Source organism: Gobius niger (assembly GCF_951799975.1).
Source record: "Gobius niger genome assembly, chromosome: 15".
Taxonomy (NCBI): Eukaryota; Metazoa; Chordata; class Actinopteri; order Gobiiformes; family Gobiidae; genus Gobius; species Gobius niger.
Window position 1 is genome coordinate 30629806 of NC_136866.1, and position 23956 is coordinate 30653761.

A 23956-nucleotide genomic window follows, 5' to 3' on the forward strand; every position below is an offset into this window, starting at 1 on the left:
GTGAATTCCTTTAAAACGTTTATTTGTAAAAGTCACAGCAGCAGAAAACGTTCCTGACACTGATGAATGAAAAGGCACAAAACGACAAAACCGTCAGAATAAACATCGTAAAGTTAAAACCGTAGACGAGAGATGGATGATTCATCTGTGAAATGAACATGGCCGACACAGTCTATGAACCGAGCACATTTTATACAGTTTGGCTTTACCCAAATCCAAAATGGCAAATGACCTGTCAAAACAAGACAAATATGACACAAAAACGAGGATGAAAAAGCCACAAAAACGCACAACGGGTAAAAAATGTGACACAGTGGGTCACATGGTCAGAGCAGTTTAAAAACTCCCTGGAGCCAGGACGCCTTAGCAACTTTTTATATCCAAAGGTCAAAGTGTATCAGAGCTCGTATAGAGATCATATAACAGAGGCTGGATGTCTTAAGGCGGAGTCACCTGAACCGCGGACGGCGCCCTCTATTGGCCAGAGCGCGGACGAGACATCGAGCCTTTATTATAGATCTATGGACTGGAGAGCGTACGGCCGATATGTCATCATCATCTGAAGACTTTATACTTTCTGACATCACACTTCCTATGCCTGACCTCTGACCCCTGACCTCTGACCTCTGACCCCTGACCCCTGACCAGGGAGGACGGCATGTACCAGGTGAAGCAGGTCCAAAGCTACAGAAGAACCCTGTTTACCAAGTGTAGGGATGGGGACCGTTCGTTGTTTTTCGATACCAAGTACTTTAACGATACCTGCTTTTCGGTTCCGGTGCCTTAACGGTACTTTTTTAGATCCCAATGTTTTTTTTATTCAATAAAAATAACATGTATTAAAAGTATCATTCAGGAAAAAGACCGAAAACAGCACAGAAGCTCCACAGGAGCAGCAGCGTCGCCTGTAATTTCTGTTTTGAGCAGATTTTCCACTTAAGCAGCGATAACAGAGAGAAAGGACATTATTCCCTCCTGAGCTGCAGAGTCAGAATCAACAGGACACAGGTTCTTTCAGATAAACTTTTCTAAACTCACTGCACTTTGACGAAGCCAAAGCTCCACACGTCAAAGATCCTCACGTGGTGTGAGCCTCACTCTGACACTGATCATTTACCAAAACTGGACCAACAAAGTCTAACACAGGGTGAGCGCTCACTTTTCTATATCATTTAACGGTGCCCATCCCTAACCAAGTGTCTTTGTGAGTCACCCTGGCCACCAGGGGGCGGTGTTACAGAAACGTCAAGTCCATGAGGACCAAAGAGAAGAGCTTTGTTTTCACCTGCAGCGACACACACAACAAAACAAAATAAATACAGTCAAAGCGTTTCAGACGGAAACGAAGTGGTTCAGCCCTGGTTTGTCTCAGCACGGCGTCTCTTTAGGGGCGTCGGCCTCAGCACGGCGTCTCTTTGGGGGCGTCGGCCTCAGCACGGCGTCTCCTTGGGGGCGTCGGCCTCAGCACGGCGTCTCCTTGGGGGCGTCGGCCTCAGCACGGCGTCTCCTTGGGGGCGTCGGCCTCAGCACGGCGTCTCCTTGGGGGCGTCGGCCTCAGCACGGCGTCTCTTTGGGACGCTTGACTTGCTTCCCTCGCTGCTCGGCGTTGTTGTCGGTTAGATCTTCGAAGGACCTCCTGGCCCCGCCTCCAAAGCGGAAGACCGCCCCCTCGCTGCGCTGTGATTGGTCGAGGTCGGGCAGCTCCTGGATCGTGGCCATGCGGCGCCCGTCCGGGGACACCAGGCCGCGCAGCTCGGCATTCTGGGGGAAAAACGGAGCGTCAGGCTCGGACCTCGGTCTGGACGGTGACGATGATGAAGGTGGACTCACCGCGGGGGGGTCGGGCGGGTCGGAGCAGGACACCGGGGGGGTGCTGGTCTGGGTCGGACCGAACGCCTGGAACCTGGTCGCCGTGGGAAACGAGGGCTTAAAGATCCGCACGGACGCCGACTCCAGACTGGACAGGAGCTCCGCGTTCTGCACAGAGACCGAGTTAGACCGAGTTAGACCGGGACTAGACCGGGACTAGACCGGGACGAGACCGGGACGAGACCGGGACGAGACCGGGACGAGACCGGGACTAAATCAGGACTCACGCTGGGGAAGAACATGGACTTCGTGTTCTGCTCGTACTGCTGGTCCAGTTTTCGATCCTGAAACACAAAGAAGGACATGAGTCGTGCTGTGAGCCGCCTGTGGGGGGCGCTGCAGGGGGCGAGACACTGACCACACAGTGCACCAGGACGCTGAGCGGGACCCAGCACACCAGAGAGAACACCAGCACCGAGCCCACGATGTTGTCGGCCAGAAACTTCCCAAACGAGTCGATGTCCAGTTTGTCGATGAAATCCCACAGACGCTCGATCACGTCCTGCACCTGCTTCATGCACTTCCCCTGGACACACACAGGGGGCGCAAAGGGAACACAGGCAAATGTAAGGCTCCAGTCTTACCGTGTTTGGAAGTAAGTTCATGTATGTGCGTGTGCTTGTGGTCATGTATGTCATGTGTTAGTGCTCATGTATGTGCGTGTGTTTGTGGTCATGTATGTGCTCATGTATGTGCGTGTGTTTGTGGTCATGTATGTGCGTGTGTTTGTGGTCATGTATGTGCGTGTGTTTGTGCTCATGTATGTGCGTGTGTTTGTGTTTATGTATGTGCGTGTGCTTGTGGTCATGTATGTGCGTGTGTTTGTGCTCATGTATGTGCGTGTGTTTGTGTTTATGTATGTGCGTGTGCTTGTGGTCATGTATGTGCGTGTGCGTGTGTCACCTCTCCGTCGCAGAAGCCCACAGTGCAGGGTTTGCCCTTCCTCAGGAACAGGAAGTGGCCCTCAGAGTCCTGGTACGGAGCACACTGCCCCCTGCTGCTCAGACAGCACACGGTGCAGGTCGAGTGCGTCTCTGAGGGAAGAGTCAGAGCGTTAGAGGAGAAGAGGGGAGAGGAGAGAGAAGAAGAGAGAGGAGGAGGGAGAAGAAGAGGAGAGAGAAGTAGAGAAGAGAGAAGAAGAGAGAAGAAGAGAGGAGAGGAGAGGAGAGGAGAGAAGAGAGAAGAAGAGGAGAGAAGAGGAGAGAAGAGAGAAGAAGAGGAGAGACGAGAGGAGAAGAGAGAAGAAGAGGAGAGAAGAAGAGAGAAAAAGAAGAGAGAAGAGGAGAGATAAGAAGAGAAGAGAGGAGAGATAAGAAGAGAAGAGAGGAGAGAGAAGAAGAGGGGAGAGTAGAGTCAGAGCATCAGGACTGTGCGTGTGATGGAGGAGCTGCAGAAACCCTCACCGTTACAGGCGCAGGGCGGCAGGTTCAGAACCGCCTGACAGAAGGGAACACAGACTCCGCCCACACACTCGCCGCTGTCCAGGCAGGCGCTGTGGTCAGAGGCGTTCTCCGGAGCCGGACACTCACTGCTGTTCCCTTCAGGAGGAGAGAGGAGGAGGTACCTGTGCAGTGGGAGGGGCTACCTGTGCAGTGGAAGGGGCTACCTGTGCAGTGGGAGGGGCTACCTGTGCAGGGGAGGAGCTACCTGTGCAGTGGAGGGGTTACCTGTGCAGTGGGAGGGGTTACCTGTGCAGGGGAGGAGTTACCTGTGCAGTGGGAGGGGCTACCTGTGCAGTGGGAGGGGTTACCTGTGCAGTGGGAGGGGCTACCTGTGCAGGGGAGGAGCTACCTGTGAAGGGGGAGCAGCTACCTGTGCAATGGGAGGGGCTACCTGTGCAGGGGAGGAGCTACCTGTGAAGGGGGAGCAGCTACCTGTGCAATGGGAGCAGCTACCTGTGCAATGGGAGGGGCTACCTGTGCAGGGGAGGAGCTACCTGTTCAGGGGAGGAGTTACCTGTGCAGTGGGAGGGGCTACCTGTGTAGGGGAGGGGTTACCTGTGCAGGGGGAGGGGTTACCTGTGCAGGGGGAGGAGTTACCTGTGCAGGGGAGGGGTTACCTGTGCAGGGGGAGGGGTTTCCTGTGCAGTGTGAGGAGTTACCTGTGCAGGGGGAGGGGTTACCTGTGCAGGGGAGGAGTTACCTGTGCAGGGGAGGAGTTACCTGTGCAGGGGAGGAGTTACCTGTGCTAGGGGAGGAGTTACCTGTGCAGTGGGAGGAGTTACCTGTGCTAGGGGAGGAGTTACCTGTGCAGGGGAGGGGCTACCTGTGCAGGGGAGGAGTTACCTGTGCAAGGGAGGAGTTACCTGTGCTAGGGGAGGGGCTACCTGTGCAGGGGAGGAGTTACCTGTGCAGTGTGAGGGGTTTACCTGTGAAGGGGGAGGTGTTACCTGTGCAGGGGGAGGAGTTACCTGTGAAGGGGGAGGTGTTACCTGTGCAGGGGGAGGGGCTACCTGTGCAGGGGGAGGAGTTACCTGTGAAGGGGAGGGTTTAACTGTGCAGGGGGAGGAGTTACCTGTGCAGTGGGAGGAGTTACCTGTGCAGTGGGAGGGGTTTCCTGTGAAGGGGAGGGTTTAACTGTGCAGGGGGAGGAGTTACCTGTGCAGGGGGAGGAGTTACCTGTGAAGGGGAGGGTTTAACTGTGCAGGGGGAGGAGTTACCTGTGCAGGGGGAGGAGTTACCTGTGCAGGGGGAGGTGTTACCTGTGCAGGGGGAGGGGCTACCTGTGCAGGGGGAGGAGTTACCTGTGAAGGGGAGGGTTTAACTGTGCAGGGGGAGGAGTTACCTGTGCAGGGGAGGAGTTTCCTGTGTAGTGGGAGGGGATACCTGTGCAGGGGGAGGAGCTACCTGTGCAGGGGAGGGGTTACCTGTGCAGGGGGAGGGGCTACCTGTGCAGGGGGAGGAGCTACCTGTGCAGGGGAGGAGTTACCTGTGCAGGGGAGGGGTTACCTGTGCAGGCGAGGAGCTACCTGTGCAGGGGGAGGAGCTACCTGTGCAGGGGGAGGGGCTACCTGTGCAGGGGGAGGAGCTACCTGTGCAGGGGAGGAGTTACTTGTGCAGGGGAGGGGTTACTTGTGCAGGGGAGGGGTTACTTGTGCAGGGGAGGGGTTACCTGTGCAGGGGGAGGAGCTACCTGTGCAGGGGGAGGAGCTACCTGTGCAGGGGAGGGGTTACTTGTGCAGGGGGAGGAGTTACCTGTGCAGTGGGAGGGGCTACCTGTACAGGGGAGGAGCTACCTGTGCAGGGGGAGGAGTTACCTGTACAGTGGGAGGGGCTACCTGTACAGGGGAGGAGCTACCTGTGCAGGGGGAGGAGTTACCTGTGCAGTGGGAGGGGCTACCTGTACAGGGGAGGGGTTACCTGTGCAGGGGGAGGAGCTACCTGTGCAGTGGGAGGGGCTACCTGTACAGGGGAGGAGCTACCTGTGCAGGGGGAGGAGTTACCTGTACAGGGGGAGGAGTTACCTGTGCAGGGGGAGGAGCTACCTGTGCAGGGGGAGGAGTTACCTGAGTAGGGGAGGGGTTACCTGTGCAGGGGGAGGAGTTACCTGAGCAGGGGAGGAGCTACCTGTGCAGGGGGAGGAGCTAACTGTGCAGGGGAGGAGTTACCTGTGCAGGGGGAGGAGCTACCTGTGCAGGGGGAGGAGTTACCTGAGTAGGGGAGGGGTTTCCTGTGCAGTGGGAGGAGTTACCTGTGCAGGGGAGGAGTTACCTGTGCAGGGGGAGGAGTTACCTGTGCAGGGGGAGGAGTTACCTGAGTAGGGGAGGGGTTTCCTGTGCAGTGGGAGGAGTTACCTGTGCAGGGGAGGAGTTACCTGTGCAGAGGGAGGAGTTACCTGTGCAAGGGGAGGAGTTACCTGTGCAGGGGAGGTGTTACCTGTGCAGGGGAGGAGCTACCTGAGCAGTGGGAGGAGTTACCTGAGCAGTGGGAGGTGTTACCTGAGCAGGGGGAGGAGTTACCTGTGCAGTGGGAGGGGTTAACTGTGAAAGGGAGGAGTTACCTGAGCAGTAGGAGTGGCCTTTACAGGTGGCCTCGATGGGCTCCTGACAGACCTGCCCTTTCTCCTCAAACTGACAGTTCCTGCAGCAGGCGCTGTTCCGATCACTGAGGAGAGAACAGTCTTCAGTAACAGAGTAAGTCCTGGCCGTGAGTCCCGCAGGCGCGTTACCTGCAGCGCGCTTGGGGCCGGAGGCGGCACTTGTTGGAGCAGCAGGGGTCCGAGTGCAGGTGGATGAGTCCCGGGTCGCACTCCTCGCCCTGCTCCACCCGAGAGTTCCCACAGACGTTCACCGTGCGGCGCGTGAAGCACGACTGGGCCTTCGAGCGCAGGCGCTTCACGATGGCACGTTTACTGCAGTCTGAGAACAGCTGAGAGAGAGACAGGTGTGAGAACAGGTGAGAGAGAGACAGGTCTGAGAACAGGTGAGAGAGAGACAGGTCTGAGAACAGCTGAGAGAGAGACAAGTGTGAGAACAGGTGAGAGAGAGACAAGTGTGAGAACAGGTGAGAGAGAGACAGGTGTGAGAACAGGTGAGAGAGAGACAAGTGTGAGAACAGGTGAGAGAGAGACAAGTGTGAGAACAGGTGAGAGAGAGAAGTGTGAAAACAGGTGAGAGAGAGACAAGTGTGAAAACAGGTGAGAGAGAGACGAGTGTGAGAACAGGTGAGAGAGAGACAAGTGTGAGAACAGGTGAGAGAGAGACAAGTGTGAGAACAGGTGAGAGAGAGACAGGTCTGAGAACAGCTGAGAGAGAGACAAGTGTGAGAACAGCTGAGAGAGAGACAGGTCTGAGAACAGGTGAGAGAGAGACAAGTGTGAGAACAGGTGAGAGAGAGACAAGTGTGAGAACAGGTGAGAGAGAGACAGGTCTGAGAACAGCTGAGAGAGAGACAGGTGTGAGAACAGCTGAGGCAGAGACAGGTCTGAGAACAGGTGAGAGAGAGACAAGTGTGAGAACAGCTGAGAGAGAGACACGTGTGAGAACAGCAGAGAGAGAGACAAGTGTGAGAACAGGTGAGAGAGAGACAAGTGTGAGAACAGGTGAGAGAGAGACAAGTGTGAGAACAGGTGAGAGAGAGACAGGTCTGAGAACAGCTGAGAGAGAGACAAGTGTGAGAACAGGTGAGAGAGAGACAGGTCTGAGAACAGCTGAGAGAGAGACAAGTGTGAGAACAGCTGAGAGAGAGACAGGTCTGAGAACAGCTGAGAGAGAGACAGGTGTGAGAACAGCTGAGGCAGAGACAGGTCTGAGAACAGGTGAGAGAGAGACAAGTGTGAGAACAGCTGAGAGAGAGACACGTGTGAGAACAGCAGAGAGAGAGACAAGTGTGAGAACAGCTGAGAGAGAGACACGTGTGAGAACAGCAGAGAGAGAGACAAGTGTGAGAACAGGTGAGAGAGAGACAGCTGAGGGAGGGGGGCGTCACCTTGTTGTTGCTGTGGTCTCCGCTCACAGCGATGGGGTACATGACGAACTTCCCGCCCTGATCCTCTCGGGGGGCGCATTCAGACAAGTCCGGGTCGTGCTCCGCCCCAAAGTTATGGCCCAACTCGTGAGTGGTCACGAGGTCGGCCTCCTGCGGGAAAACACACATGTGTATTAACACACGCGAATATTCACACACAAATATTCACACGTGTGAATATTCACACACGCGAATATTCACACACGAATATTCACACACGCGAATATTCACACACGCTAATATTCACACACGCGAATATTCACACACACGAATATTCACACACGCTAATATTCACACACGCGAATATTCACACACACGAATATTCACACACACGAATATTCACACACGAATATTCCCACACACGAATATTCACACAGAGATGAGATGAATGTCAGATGTTCCTCCTCACCTTGGTCAGGATGGTTTTCCCGTAGTTCTTGGTGCTGGTGAGGCCCGTGTTTAAATAAATGATCTTATGTTCGTTTGAAGAAGTGGGACAAGCTGCAGAGAAACGCACAGTCAAACCAGGACTAAAGGGGGACTAAACCAGGACTAAAGCAGGACTAAACCAGGACTAAAGGGGGACTAAAGCAGGACTAAACCAGGACTAAAGCAGGACTAAAGCAGGACTGAAGCAGGACTAAAACAGGACTAAAGCAGGACTAAAGCAGGACTAAAGGGGGACTAAAGCAGCACTAAAGCAGGACTAAACCAGCACTAAAGCAGGACTAAACCAGGACTAAACCAGCACTAAAGCAGGACTAAACCAGCACTAAAACAGGACTAAACCAGCACTAAAGCAGGACTAAACCAGCACTAAAACAGGACTAAAGCAGGACTAAAGCAGGACTAAAGCAGGACTAAAGCAGGACTAAACCAGGACTAAAGCAGGACTAAACCAGGACTAAAGCAGGACTAAACCAGGACTAAAGCAGGACTAAACCAGGACTAAAGCAGGACTAAACCAGCACTAAAACAGGACTAAAGCAGGACTAAAGCAGGACTAAAGCAGGACTAAAGCAGGACTAAACCAGGACTAAAGCAGGACTAAACCAGGACTAAAGCAGGACTAAACCAGGACTAAAGCAGGACTAAACCAGGACTAAAGCAGGACTGAACCAGGACTAAAGCAGGACTAAAGCAGGACTAAAGCAGGACTAAAGCAGGACTAAAACAGGACTAAAGCAGGACTAAAGCAGGACTAAAACAGGACTAAAACAGGACTAAAGCAGGACTAAAGCAGGACTAAAACAGGACTAAAGCAGGACTAAAACAGGACTAAAACAGGACTAAAGCAGGACTAAACCAGGACTAAAGCAGGACTAAAGCAGGACTAAACCAGGACTAAAGCAGGACTAAAGCAGGACTAAAACAGGACTAAAGCAGGACTAAAGCAGGACTAAAGCAGGACTAAAACAGGACTAAACCAGGACTAAAACAGGACTAAAGCAGGACTAAAGCAGGACTAAACCAGGACTAAACCAGGACTAAAGCAGGACTAAAGCAGGACTGAACCAGGACTAAAGCAGGACTAAACCAGGACTAAAGCGGGTCTAAAGCGGGACTAAAGCAGGACTAAACCAGGACTAAAGCAGGACTAAAGCAGGACTAAAACAGGACTAAAGCAGGACTAAAGCAGGACTAAAGCAGGACTAAACCAGGACTAAAGCAGGACTAAAGCAGGACTAAAGCAGGACTAAACCAGGACTAAAGCAGGACTAAAGCAGGACTAAAACAGGACTAAAGCAGGACTAAAGCAGGACTAAAGCAGGACTAAAACAGGACTAAACCAGGACTAAAACAGGACTAAAGCAGGACTAAAACAGGACTAAACCAGGACTAAACCAGGACTAAAGCAGGACTAAAGCAGGACTGAACCAGGACTAAAGCAGGACTAAACCAGGACTAAACCAGGACTAAAGCAGGACTAAAGCAGGACTGAACCAGGACTAAAGCAGGACTAAACCAGGACTAAAACAGGACTAAACCAGGACTAAAACAGGACTAAAGCAGGACTAAAGCAGGACTAAACCAGGACTAAACCAGGACTAAACCAGGACTAAAGCAGGACTGAACCAGGACTAAAGCAGGACTGAACCAGGACTAAAGCAGGACTAAACCAGGACTAAAGCGGGTCTAAAGCGGGTCTAAAGCGGGTCTATAGCGGGTCTATAGCGGGTCTATAGCGGGTCTAAAGCAGGACTAAAGCAGATGTGTTTCTCCTCACGTTTGGAGCACAGTCCTCCAGGGATGTCGGGTTTGGACGGGGCCACGTAGGCCAGTCCCAGCGTCCCCTCGTCGAAGTCCTGGTACGTGAACAGATGAGCGAGGCACGCGTTGGACGCCTTCTCCGCGATGTCCAGGCTGAACTGCTGCAGGGGGGACAGCAGGGGGCGCCGCGGGTCAGGGGAACAGTCCACACACACTGAGCAAAGACCTGTCACTGACCTCCAGCAGCCGCTTCACGTCCCACACCTTCCTCCCCTCCGCCGGGCTGTCCGCCATGTTGAAGTGGCTCTGCCCGGGCTCCACCTCCGTCGGGGACTTCTCGATCAGGATCTGCAACATCAGCAAAACCCTCAGTCCCGCCTCATTTCAGCCCTCAGATCGCCCTCACCTGTTGGATCTGGACTCCGTAGCCACTGAACTCTCATTTCAGCCCTCAGATCGCCCTCACCTGTTGGATCTGGACTCCGTAGCCGCTGAACTCTTTGTCCCAGGACGTGTTTCTGTAAATGTCGTCGACTCGGTCGATGAGCTCGATCTGAAACCGCAGGAAATGAAACCAGACACGAAAATCTGCAGGTAGTAGTAGTAGCAGTAGTATTGCAGTACCAGGTAGTAGTGGTAGTGGTAGTAGTAGTATTGCAGTAGTATTGAAGTAGTATTGCAGTACCAGGTAGTTGAGCGTGGTGGACTCCTCCCCTCATGTGCCTGTAGTAGTAGTAGTATTGTAGTAGTAGTAGTAGTAGTAGTAGTAGTAGTAGTATCGTAGTAGTAGTATTGTAGTAGTATTGTAGTAGTATTGCAGTACCAGGTAGTTGAGCGTGGTGGACTCCTCCCCCCATGTGCCTGTAGTAGTAGTAGTATTGTAGTAGTATTGCAGTAGTATTGCAGTACCAGGTAGTTGAGCGTGGTGGACTCCTCCCCTCATGTGCCTGTTATTGTAGTAGTATTGTAGTAGTAGTAGTATTGTAGTAGTAGTAGTAGTATTGCAGTACCAGGTAGTTGAGCGTGGTGGACTCCTCCCCTCATGTGCCTGTTATAGTAGTAGTATTGTAGTAGTAGTAGTATTGTAGTAGTAGTAGTAGTATTGCAGTACCAGGTAGTTGAGCGCGGTGGACTCCTCCCCCCATGTGCCTGTAGTAGTAGTAGTAGTATTGTAGTAGTATTGCAGTAGTATTGCAGTACCAGGTAGTTGAGCGTGGTGGACTCCTCCCCTCATTTGCCTGTAGTAGTAGTAGTATTGTAGTAGTATTGCAGTAGTATTGCAGTACCAGGTAGTTGAGCGTGGTGGACTCCTCCCCTCATGTGCCTGTAGTAGTAGTATTGTAGTAGTAGTAGTATTGCAGTAGTATTGCAGTACCAGGTAGTTGAGCGTGGTGGACTCATGTGCCTGTAGTAGTAGTAGTATTGTAGTAGTAGTAGTAGTATTGTAGTATTGCAGTACCAGGTAGTTGAGCGTGGTGGACTCCTCCCCTCATGTGCCTGTTATAGTAGTAGTATTGTAGTAGTATTGTAATAGTATTGTAGTATTGCAGTACCAGGTAGTTGAGCGTGGTGGACTCCTCCCCCATGTGCCTGTAGTAGTAGTAGTATTGTAGTAGTAGTAGTAGTAGTATTGCAGTAGTATTGCAGTACCAGGTAGTTGAGCGTGGTGGACTCCTCCCCTCATGTGCCTGTAGTAGTAGTAGTAGCAGTAGTAGTATTGTAGTAGTATTGCAGTACCAGGTAGTTGAGCGTGGTGGACTCCTCCCCTCATGTGCCTGTTATTGTAGTAGTATTGTAGTAGTATTGTAGTAGTATTGTAGTAGTATTGTAGTATTGCAGTACCAGGTAGTTGAGCGTGGTGGACTCCTCCCCTCATGTGCCTGTAGTAGTAGTAGTAGTAGTAGTAGTATTGTAGTAGTATTGCAGTACCAGGTAGTTGAGCGTGGTGGACTCCTCCCCCCATGTGCCTGTAGTAGTAGTAGTAGTAGTAGTATTGTAGTAGTATTGCAGTAGTATTGCAGTACCAGGTAGTTGAGCGTGGTGGACTCCTCCCCTCATGTGCCTGTAGTAGTAGTAGTAGTATTGTAGTAGTATTGCAGTAGTATTGTAGTACCAGGTAGTTGAGCGTGGTGGACTCCTCCCCTCATGTGCCTGTAGTAGTAGTATTGTAGTAGTATTGTAGTAGTATTGTAGTAGTATTGCAGTAGTATTGCAGTACCAGGTAGTTGAGCGTGGTGGACTCCTCCCCTCATGTGCCTGTAGTAGTAGTAGTATTGTAGTAGTATTGTAGTAGTATTGTAGTAGTATTGCAGTAGTATTGCAGTACCAGGTAGTTGAGCGTGGTGGACTCCTCCCCTCATGTGCCTGTAGTAGTAGTAGTATTGTAGTAGTATTGTAGTAGTATTGCAGTACCAGGTAGTTGAGCGTGGTGGACTCCTCCCCCCATGTGCCTGTAGTAGTAGTAGTAGTATTGTAGTAGTATTGTAGTATTGCAGTACCAGGTAGTTGAGCGTGGTGGACTCCTCCCCCCATGTGCCTGTAGTAGTAGTAGTAGTATTGTAGTAGTATTGTAGTATTGCAGTACCAGGTAGTTGAGCGTGGTGGACTCCTCCCCTCATGTGCCTGTTATAGTAGTAGTATTGTAGTAGTATTGCAGTAGTATTGCAGTACCAGGTAGTTGAGCGTGGTGGACTCCTCCCCTCATGTGCCTGTAGTAGTAGTATTGTAGTAGTAGTAGTAGTAGTAGTAGTATTGCAGTACCAGGTAGTTGAGCGTGGTGGACTCCTCCCCTCATGTGCCTGTTATAGTAGTAGTATTGTAGTAGTATTGCAGTAGTATTGCAGTACCAGGTAGTTGAGCGTGGTGGACTCCTCCCCTCATGTGCCTGTAGTAGTAGTATTGTAGTAGTAGTAGTAGTAGCAGTAGTATTGCAGTACCAGGTAGTTGAGCGTGGTGGACTCCTCCCCTCATGTGCCTGTTATAGTAGTAGTATTGTAGTAGTATTGCAGTAGTATTGCAGTACCAGGTAGTTGAGCGTGGTGGACTCCTCCCCTCATGTGCCTGTAGTAGTAGTATTGTAGTAGTAGTAGTAGTAGTAGTAGTATTGCAGTACCAGGTAGTTGAGCGTGGTGGACTCCTCCCCTCATGTGCCTGTTATAGTAGTAGTATTGTAGTAGTATTGTAGTATTGCAGTACCAGGTAGTTGAGCGTGGTGGACTCCTCCCCCCGCCCCATGTGACTGAAGAACCTGTGGTCGGCCACCAGCAGGAGGGGGCAGGTGTTTTTACTGTGGTCGAAGGTCTGACGTTTCTCCCTCTGTCGCTCTGGAACAACAGTTCAAAAGGTTCATGACCCCGTCGGTCTTAGCTTTCAAATGAGGCGTCACACTGACCGGCGTCTGCCCCGCCCCTGACCCCGCCCCCCAGTGCGTCCGGCAGCAGGTGGGCGGAGTCAGAGCTCAGGTATCCGCACACGGACGGCTGATGGAGGCGGCTCAGGTTCCTGATGTCCTCAGAGCGATACACCAGCAGCCGGCCAGCAGGGGGCGCCGCGCTGAACCTCCACAGCGGCTGCAGCAGAACAAGAGTCAGAACATCAGCTGGTGTGAGGTCATGTGACCGCGGGCGGCGAGGGGGCGGCGAGGGGGCGGTACCTCCACGTTAAACTCCCCGTCCTGCGTCAGGATTCGAGCGGAGAACTCGGAGTCGTCGATGAGCGCCTGGACTCGGGAGTGTTCCTCTCCTGCAGCGGAACCAGAACGTTTAGAACCGAGTTAGGAACTGTGTTAGGAACCGAGTTAGGAACCGGGTTAGGAACGTTCTACACCAGAGCTGGACAGTTTAACACCAGGGTGGGATAAAAAATAAAAAAAAAGGTTAAAACTGGGGGAACATTTGAAAAAAAATTGGGGGGAAAATAGAAACATTTTGGGGAAAAAAGTGAAAATTAAAATTAAAATTAAAATTAAAATTAAAATTAAAATTAAAATTAAAATTAAAATTAAAATTAATTAAATTAAATTAAAAAAAAAAAAAAAAAACTAAACTAAACTAAAAACTGAAAAAAATATAATAAACTAAAACAAAACAAAACAAAAATAATAAAATAATAATAAGTAAAAACTAAAATTAATTTATTAAAATAAAAATCCCAAAAAGAAAAAAAAAAATACTAAAAGAAAAACTGAAAAAATAAAATAAAAAACTAATTAAAATAAAATAAAATGGATAAAATAAAAATAATATAATGCATAATTACCTAAAAAATTAATACAAAAATACATAAAAATAAATAAAATAAAAACAACATTGGGAAAAACAAGAAAAAATTTAGGAAAAAAAAAAAGAAAAGACAAAAAATTTGGGTAAATTTGAGTAAAAAACATGAAAAAAAAAAAAGGAAAATGTGTGTGTGTGTGGGGGGGGGGGGATGGGGAAAAAACACATTAAAAAAAAGTGACAATATTGTGGCAAATGCAAAAAAAAAAATGGGAGAAAAATAAGAAAAGCCTTTGTTGTTGAAGGAAGTTTCTTTGTTGTTTCTCCTCAATCAAATGATATGAAAGAAATGAAATGGAAGGAAAATGAATAAATGAAGATTGTTTTTCTGTTTTATGGTTCTCTATGTGACGGATGTTTATGGTTCTCTATGTGACGGATGTTTATGGTTCTCTATGTGACGGATGTTTATGGTTCTCATGTGACGGATGTTTAGGGTTCTCTGTGTGACGGATGTTTCTGGTTCTCTATGTGACGGATGTTCATGGTTCTCTATGTGACTGATGTTTATGGTTCTCTATGTGACTGATGTTCATGGTTCTCTATGTGACTGATGTTTATGGTTCTCTATGTGACGGATGTTTCTGGTTCTCTATGTGACGGATGTTCATGGTTCTCTATGTGACTGATGTTTATGGTTCTCTATGTGACGGATGTTTATGGTTCTCTGTGTGACGGATGTTTATGGTTCTCTATGTGACGGATGTTTATGGTTCTCTCTGTGACGGATGTTTGATGGTTCTCTGTGTGACGGATGTTTTAGTTTCGGGAGGGTCACTGACACTGACCGATGACGTGTCCGGTGTAGTAGTTGTTCCTGTCCACCGGGATCTCGCGCTCCTCCCCGTGCTCCACCACCACCGCCCTGAAGCCCTCAGAGAACAGATGCTCACTGGTCCGCAGGTACAGCCGGAAGTGTCTGCGGGAAAACCAGGACACGGGCTGGTGATCAAACATCACAGAAAACCTCAGAGAAACCCTCAGAGAAACCCTCAGAGAAACCCTCACAGAAACCCTCACAGAAACCCTCAAACCCTCAGAGAAACCCTCACAAAAACCCTCACAAAAACCCTCAGAGAAACCCTCACAGAAACCCTCAGAGAAACCCTCAGAGAAACCCTCAGAGAAACCCTCAGAGAAACCCTCAGAGAAACCCTCAGAGAAACCCTCAGAGAAACCCTCACAGAAACCCTCAGAGAAACCCTCAAACCCTCACAGAAACCCTCACAGAAACCCTCAAACCCTCAGAGAAACCCTCAGAGAAACCCTCAAACCCTCACAGAAACCCTCAGAGAAACCCTCAGAGAAACCCTCAGAGAAACCCTCAAACCCCCACAGAAACCCTCAGAGAAACCCTCAGAGAAACCCTCAAACCCCCACAGAAACCCTCAGAGAAACCCTCACAGAAACCCTCACAGAAACCCTCACAGAAACCCTCACAGAAACCCTCACAGAAACCCTCAAACCCTCACAGAAACCCTCAGAGAAACCCTCAAACCCTCACAGAAACCCTCAAACCCTCAGAGAAACCCTCACAGAAACCCTCAAACCCTCACAGAAACCCTCAAACCCTCAGAGAAACCCTCACAGAAACCCTCAAACCCTCACAGAAACCCTCAAACCCTCAGAGAAACCCTCACAGAAACCCTCAAACCCTCACAGAAACCCTCAAACCCTCAGAGAAACCCTCACAGAAACCCTCACAGAAACCCTCAAACCCTCACAGAAACCCTCACAGAAACCCTCACAGAAACCCTCAAACCCTCAGAGAAACCCTCAGAGAAACCCTCAAACCCTCACAGAAACCCTCAGAGAAACCCTCACAGAAACCCTCAAACCCTCAGAGAAACCCTCACAGAAACCCTCAAACCCTCAGAGAAACCCTCAGAGAAACCCTCACAGAAACCCTCAAACCCTCAGAGAAACCCTCAGAGAAACCCTCACAGAAACCCTCACAGAAACCCTCAAACCCTCAGAGAAACCCTCAAACCCTCAGAGAAACCCTCAAACCCTCACAGAAACCCTCACAGAAACCCTCAAACCCTCAGAGAAACCCTCAGAGAAACCCTCACAGAAACCTTCACAGAAACCCTCACAGAAACACTCACAGAAACCCTCAGAGAAACCCTCACAGAAACCTCACAGAAACCCTCAAACCCTCAGAGAAACCCTCAGAGAAACCCTCAGAGAAACCCTCAGAGAAACCCTCAGAGAAACCCTCAAACCCTCAGAGAAACCCTCACAGAAACCCTCAGAGAAACCCTCAGAGAAACCCTCAGAGAAACCCTCAGAGAAACCCTCAAACCCTCAGAGAAACCCTCAGAGAAACCCTCACAGAAACCCTCAAACCCTCACAGAAACCCTCACAGAAACCCTCACAGAAACCCTCAGAGAAACCCTCACAGAAACCCTCACAGAAACCCTCAGACCCTCAGAGAAACCCTCACAGAAACCCTCAAACCCTCAGAGAAACCCTCAGAGAAACCCTCACAGAAACCCTCACAGAAACCCTCAAACCCTCACAGAAACCCTCACAGAAACCCTCAAACCCTCACAGAAACCCTCACAGAAACCCTCACAGAAACCCTCACAGAACCCTCTACTGTCTGCTAATGCCCGCGGTCACCTGTGGAGGGCGCTGAAGCTCAGCAGTTTCTCCCCGTGGCTGTGCGGCTCCAGCTCTCGCCGTCGCACCGAGTGACTCTGGACTCCGCTCCAGGACACCACGTCGAAGTCCTGCAGCATCGAGCGCAGCGAGTCTGAGGAACAGAAGAAAGAGCTGGAACCAGAGAACCTACAGAACAGCTGATCCTGCAGAGAGTCTGAGGAACAGAAGAAAGAGCTGGAACCAGAGAACCTACAGAACAGCTGATCAGAGAGTCTGAGGAACAGAAGAAAGAGCTGGAACCAGAGAACCTACAGAACAGCTGATCCTGCAGAGAGTCTGAGGAACAGAAGAAAGAGCTGGAACCAGAGAACCTACAGAACAGCTGATCAGAGAGTCTGAGGAACAGAAGAAAGAGCTGGAACCAGAGAACCTACAGAACAGCTGATCAGCGAGTCTGAGGAACAGAAGAAAGAGCTGGAACCAGAGAACCTACAGAACAGCTGATCAGAGAGTCTGAGGAACAGAAGAAAGAGCTGGAACCAGAGAACCTACAGAACAGCTGATCCTGCAGCGTCACAAACATTCCTGACATTTATTAGGCCAAACTTTTTTTTTCCGATAAATGAATTTTCCTCAATTAACACATTTTCCCCAAACTTTTTATTTCTTTGTTTTATTTTCAATTTTTTTTCTCCAATTTTTCATTTTTTTGAACCCAAATGTTCCCTTTTTTATTCATTTTTCCCACTTCGTTTTCAGAAGAACCTAAACCTGCATTAACTGAACCGAGCACATTTTCTCCAGTTCAGCTTTACCCAAATCTAGAAGCTTCTTGAAGGTTGCTCACAGCCTGTACGTGCCCTTCAGTCATGTGACTTTTGTTATGGCGGCCATTTTGAATACCGTAGTAGCTTTATGCAGTACTACAATATGAAAGACAGTGGCATCAAAATCAGAAGACGTGAAGAAGTCAGTGTTTAAACCGCTCAAACCGCTAGCTTCTTCCTGGTTAGCATTTAGCTTCAACAGCTCAGAGGTCAGAGGTCAGAGGTCAGAGCTGGTACTGTAGTGTTTCCTCAGCGTTCATACATGTGAGCCGCACATGCGTTTATACATGTGAGCCGCACATGTGTTTATCATGTTGACAGTTGCTAACCGGTAGCATGCTAACGTCTTGAGCAGCTTAACCTCTTAACTCCCACCGGCACGGATCCCATTTTCTCCAGTTTGGCTTTACCCGAATCAAAAAGCTTCTTGGGGAAAGAAGCCCCAAAACAGCCACAAAAAATGAGAAGAAAACAAGGATGTAAACGCGACAAAAATGTGACAAAAATTCAACAAAAATGTGACAAAAATTTAACAAAAATGTGACAAAAATGTGACAAAAATATGACAAAAATGTGACAAAAATTTAACAAAAATGTGACAAAAATGTGACAAAAAATCAACAAAAAAATGTCAAAAAATCAACAAAAAAATGACAAAAATTCAACAAAAATGTGACAAAAATTCAACAAAAATTCAACAAAAATTCAACAAAAATTCAACAAAAATTCAACAAAAATGTGACAAATATTCAACAAAAATGTGACAAAAATGTGACAAAAATTCAACAAAAATGTGACAAAAAATCAACAAAAATGTGACAAAAATTCAACAAAAAAATTACTAAAAATCAACAAAAATTCAACAATAAAAATTACAAAAATGTGAAAAAAAACACATAAAAAAGGTGACACAATGCAGCAACAACGCGAGGAAAAAGATCAGTTTTGTGGGTCTTGGCTTTCAAATGAGGTGTTACACAGGCCTATATAACGGCCAAAGAGGACAGAATGCATTTGGTTCAGGCGGGGGGGAAGAGGTTAAACATGACTAACTGTAGCTCCACAGACAGATGTGTTTTAATATGCTGCTTTTACTGTGAAAATCCCCATTTAGTTAGAGTGAAAATCCCTATTATGTTGCAAACCACTGCTTTATATACAAAAAACAAGCGCAGATGAATTGTATTACAGAGCTTTACATGTGAAAGTCTCTATAAAGTTGCTTAATTCTGCTTTAAACGCAAACACACCGTAAATATGTGAATGTCAGAATGAGGAAGAAGAAAGAGGCGACACTAAAAACTCTCACTCGTTCTGTTTTAGCCTCAGGGCTTCCGTATATCTTCATCATCATCATCAGACTTTTCTACCACTTTGAAAACTTCATTAGTTAAAAACACGGAGTTAAACTGACCGTGTTCCTGCTGCTCCTCTGGAGAAACCGCGGCTGTTCGTAACCAGAGACAAACCACAGCGGCCACAAGTCTCCAAGTCATGGTTTCACCGGCGCTCGTGGAGTTCAGGAGGACAAAACGGACAAAACGGACAAAAACGTTCACATTCAAGTCATTTCTGTCAAGCTTCAGCGGAGAAACGTCTGAGGAGGAACAGAAGGAGCGGAGAGAAGCAGGAAACACGAGAGTGAGAGGCGTAAAGTAACAAACAGGCGCGAGACACGGACCGGAAGTGACGCTTCAAAATAAAGGTCTTATATGTATTTCCCCCTTTTTCCCCTGGGTTAGTGCTAGATCGTCTGCTCCGGAGGGACAATCTGCTGTGAAAACATGAGATAACCTCTTACCCCCCGACAAAACCGAATCCATTCTCTCCTCTATGCCATTGTCGTCACTTTTTATTTCCCTTATGTGTTTTTGTCACTTTTTTATTACTTTTTTGCTGGATTTTTGTCTTTTTTTTGCTGGATTTTTGTCTCTTTTTTGCTGGATTTTTGTCTCTTTTTTTGCTGGATTTTTGTCACTTTTTTGCTGGATTTTTGTCTTTTTTTTTGTTGAGATTTTGTCTTTTTTTTGCTGGATTTTTGTCACTTTTTTGCTAAATTTTTGTCTCTTTTTTGCTAAATTTTTGTTTCTTTTTTTCTAAATTTTTGTCACTTTTTTGCTGGATTTTTGTCACTTTTTTGTTGAGTTTTTATATTTTTTGTCGCTTCTTTTAGTCACTTTTGAGCTTTTTTTGTTGTGTTTACATCCTCATTTTCTTCTCGTTTTTTGCCTCTGTTTTGAAGCAGCTTTTAGATTTGGAGAATTTGGAGAAAACATGTTCAGGTGGGAGATAAGAGGTTAAGGTTAGGGCCGGGAAAATAGGCTATATGCACAGTTTCCCCACGTGACGTCTTCCTGGACAGTCAGCCAGACGCAGCACTTCCTGTCGCTGGTCGTTTACGTTCACAATTAGCAGGTTCCCACACAAAAATAGCGATAGCTCAGGATCTGGTTAAGGACAACGAGTTACTGATGGAGAGTCACAGCAACGTATTACAAACATCATGTTCGCTGTGAATCCTGCACCCAAAGGAAACGCCAGCTGTCGTGAGGGGCGGAGCTTTATCTTAGAGCTAAAGGCTAGTGTTGAAAAATGATAATATAACATGTAAACAAGTAAATATTATTTAAACTACTAACAGGACGATTCTTTTTTGCGCACGCTCGTTCTAAACTTTGCGCTAGTTTTATTTTTTATTTTGTTAGCCGCGTTAGCTTCAAGACAAAAATATCCACCGTTATGAACACGGAGGTTTCCTCCAGTGAAGTCGTTGCGTCTCACGTAATATTTTTTAACCTGCTCCAGCCACATCCGAACTTTTACTCGCTGTCCTTTACCAAATCTTAAGCTATTGCTTCATTTCTGTGGGACCTGCTAAGTTTTAATGGGAAGAGATGACAGACAGGAAGGACAGCCTCTGGCTGACTGTCCAGGCGGAAATCACGTGGGGTCAGTGTGCATATAGCCCATGGTTAACTTTAGGGTAATGTCATGTATTGATATCAGGTTACGTCTATGCGCGATGACGTATAAGCCGGATGTTGAGATTCAAGTTGAGCCTCCCGGAGCGGCATGTTGAGTGGTCCGCGTTGATGAATAAAGCAACTAAAAGAGTACGCTTGTCATGATTGAATTCAGAGTGCAGCGCCTAATTAAGTATTAAGGTTAGCACACAACAATGGCGACGAGGAAAATGAGGACCATTTTTTATTTTTGGTAAATCAAAGAAACCGACGGCGACACGGCGAGTTAGCAGCGAAAGTTTCAAGCTAACATGGAAAAGTCAGGCATTTCACCGTTTGCTTGCTACACGGATCCTGCTACACTCGGACCGAGATGGACGAGATGGTTAACATCTTTCGAGTTGTTTGCGGACGGGAAAGGACTAATTTTGGCCGATGATGCTACAGATGCAATTAAACAGCGGAGACGTGCCCTTCTACTGCACTTGGCCGGACAAGACGTGCAGGACATTTTCTCTACTTTACCGCGCACGGGCGAGGCGACTGACTACGCGGCGGCGGTGGAAGCGCTCAACACGTATTTCGTTCCACAAGTTAATGCAGCATATGCACGACAGACTTTTCACAAGTTGTCCCAAAAACAAGGTGAGACAGTGCAACAATTTTGTACTCGTTTGAGACAAGCTGCAAAGGACTGTGACTTTCGGGGAGACAGAGATAACCAAATAAGAGATGCTATCCTGTGTAAATGCACTTCTGAATACGTACGGAGAAAGCTACTAGAAGAAGGTCCAGGTTTAACATTGGCTCGCACGTTGGAGGTGGCTTCGCAATGTGAACGAGTGGAGGAGCAGTTGGCAGCAATGAGCGTTACCAGGGAGAGAAAAGAAGAGGACACCGTCAACCGGATCGCAACGACAAAGAAAGGAAAGTACATGAAACCAAAAGTAAAAATGAAAGAAGAAAGTATGACGGACAGACAGTGTTACAGGTGTGGATATACTGATCACATGGGTAAGGATCCAAAATGCCCAGCACGAGGACAAACATGTCGCAAGTGCAATGGTAAAGACCATTTCTCAAAAATGTGTCGTACCAAAGGACATAAGAAACAAAATGTGAATGTTGTTGAACAAGATGATTATGCATTCATTGTAAAAGATGATAATGTACCTGAGAAACTAACATTTTCTGTGGGGGGAGTTGAGTTAAAAATGCTCATAGATTCTGGTGCTACAAGTAATATAATGGGTGAAAACGTATGGGAAAAGCTAAAGGCTGAAAAGATAAAGTGCCATTCATATGTACCCAAAGAGCAGAGGAACTTGTATGCATATTCCTCAACCCAGTCACTATCTGTTAAAGGTGCATTCAGATGTGTAATCAGTATTGGTGAAAAGACTGAGGAGGCCGAGTTTATTGTGATAAAAGGCAATGGTGAACCACTCCTGGGGAAAAAGACTGCTGTTAAACTAAGGGTGTTGAAAATAGGTGAACATGTGGCGGCTGTCACAGATCTAAAGCACTCTCTTAAAGAGCAGTACCCAAAAGTGTTTAAAGGAGTAGGGAAACTAAACACTAAACAGATAAGCCTGTACATTGACCCAAATGTGAAACCAGTTGCACAACCACTGAGGCGCATACCCTACCATTTAAGGGATGCAGTGGAGAAAAAGATAAACGAACTGATTGACATGGACATTGTAGAGCGTGTAGAAGGACCTACACCTTGGGTAAACCCTGTAGTGGTACTCCCAAAGAAAAGTGATAAAGATATCCGAATGTGCTTAGACATGAGAAAAGCAAATGAGGCAATAGTCAGAGAAAGATACCCTATCCCCACAGTGGATGAAATACTTCAAGGACTAAACGGCTCTGCAATCTTCAGCAAGCTAGATCTCAAGTGGGGCTACCATCAGTTGGAGCTAACCCCAGAGTCCAGAGAGATCACAACATTTGCAGTGCACAACGGAGTTTACAGATATAAAAGACTAATATTTGGAGTCTCGTCAGCCAGTGAGCAATACCAACACGAGATCGCTAATGCACTGTCAGGCATTGAAGGAGTTGAGAACATCTCAGATGACGTGATCATACACGCACCGGACCAGGAAACACATGACAAGAGCTTGCATGCTGTCATGAAGAGACTTTCTGAATGTGGATTGACACTAAGCCCAGAAAAGTGCCAGTTCAACATGGACAGACTTGTGTTCATGGGAATACTACTGACACAAAGAGGCATCGGACCAACGGAAGAAAGAGTGAGAGCTGTGATGGAAGCCAGAGAGCCAAAGACTGCTGCAGAGGTGAGAAGCTTTCTTGGACTGGTAGGCTTTAGCAGCAGGTTCATACCACAGTTTGCTACACTCTCAGAACCATTAAGACGTTTAACACGAAAAGACACTTTGTTTACATTTGGACCAGAGCAAAAACATGCTTTTGAGACATTGAAAACGGAATTAACCAGAGCAGGTACACTAGCTTACTTTGACAAAGAAGCCCCTACCAAAGTCATAGCAGATGCAAGCCCAGTAGGCTTGGGCGCGGTGCTGATACAGGAACAGGGTGGGGAAGAGGTACCTGTGTGCTATGTAAGTCGTAGCTTAACAGACTGTGAGCGGAGATACTCACAAACAGAAAAAGAAGCCCTAGGACTGGTATGGGCATGTGAAAGACTACATCCCTATGTGTATGGTAGAAAGTTTGACCTACTCACAGACCACAAGCCATTAGAGGTCATATACAGCAAGAGGTCAAAACCATGTGCACGCATAGAAAGATGGGTTCTCAGACTACAACCATATGACTTTAGAATTGTACACGTTGCAGGAAAACAAAACATCGCTGATTCACTGTCAAGACTGCTGTCAGACACAGCTACAAAGGAGATTCACAAACATGAATCAGAGGAATACGTGAGATTCGTTACAGTAAATGCAACTCCAAAAGCACTTACCACAAGAGAGGTTGAAGAAGCCTCTGCTACAGACTCAGAGTTAATTGAGGTGCGGCAGGCAATTGAAAATGGACATTTTGACAAATGTAAAACATATGCACCTATCGCAAATGAACTGTGTGTAATAGGATATATAGTTTTGCGAGGGACTCGCATTGTATTGCCGGAAAAGCTCAGAGCTAAAGCACTGTCACTAGCTCATGAGGGACATTTAGGAATTGTCGGAACCAAACAACATCTCAGAACAAAAGTGTGGTGGCCTGGCATGGACAAAGCTGCGGAAAAACACTGTAAAACATGTCACGGATGTCAAATAGTAGCCAGACCAGATCCACCTGAACCACTGAGAAATACACTCTTACCAGATGGACCTTGGCAAGATGTTGCTGTAGACCTACTAGGACCGCTACCTTCCAATCATTCGATACTCGTTCTAGTAGATTACTACAGTAGATACTATGAGTATGATGTAATGACTTCTACCACTGCAGGAAAGGTAATTGATTCTATTGACTGTATCTTCAGCAGACATGGACTACCAGTTACCATTAAATCAGACAACGGACCGCAGTTCAAATCTGAATTGTTCAGAGAATATTGTGAAAACAATGGACTTAAACATGTGAGAACAACACCAAAATGGGCTCAAGCCAATGGAGAAGTCGAGCGCCAAAACGCATCACTGATGAAAAGGATCAGGATCGCACAAGCTGAAGGACTTGACTGGAAACGAGAATTGAGGAAATATGTCACAGTTTATCGAAGCATTGAACATCC

At 47.8% G+C, this 23956-nt stretch overlaps 1 protein-coding gene across 1 annotated transcript; it reads right to left on the bottom strand.

Moving 5' to 3' along the window:
- Window positions 1–1443: 1443 nt before the first annotated feature.
- Window positions 1444–18795, bottom strand: adam17b (ADAM metallopeptidase domain 17b). Its single transcript, XM_079572899.1, has 19 exons — window positions 18672–18795; window positions 16449–16581; window positions 14611–14741; window positions 13198–13286; window positions 12937–13114; window positions 12741–12868; window positions 10012–10098; window positions 9783–9893; window positions 9562–9706; window positions 7744–7835; window positions 7296–7445; window positions 6037–6236; window positions 5869–5972; window positions 3273–3407; window positions 2773–2903; window positions 2228–2395; window positions 2097–2153; window positions 1831–1977; window positions 1444–1761 (listed from the first exon to the last, which is right to left on the bottom strand). The coding sequence occupies exons 1-19, from the start codon at window positions 18751–18753 to the stop codon at window positions 1555–1557; spliced, it is 2475 nt and encodes an 824-aa protein (XP_079429025.1). The 5' UTR covers window positions 18754–18795; the 3' UTR covers window positions 1444–1554.
- Between the last annotated feature and the right edge of the window lie 5161 nt (window positions 18796–23956).

Coding starts and splice junctions, on each gene's coding strand:
- adam17b (XM_079572899.1), bottom strand. CDS start 18,753: ATGACTTGGAGACTTGTGGCCGCTGTGGTTTGTCTCTGGTTACGAACA. Junction 14,742..16,448: donor AGCTTCAGCGCCCTCCACAG/GTGACCGCGGGC, acceptor GTTTTCCCGCAG/ACACTTCCGGCTGTACCTGC. Junction 7,446..7,743: donor GGAAAACCATCCTGACCAAG/GTGAGGAGGAAC, acceptor GTTTTCCCGCAG/GAGGCCGACCTCGTGACCAC.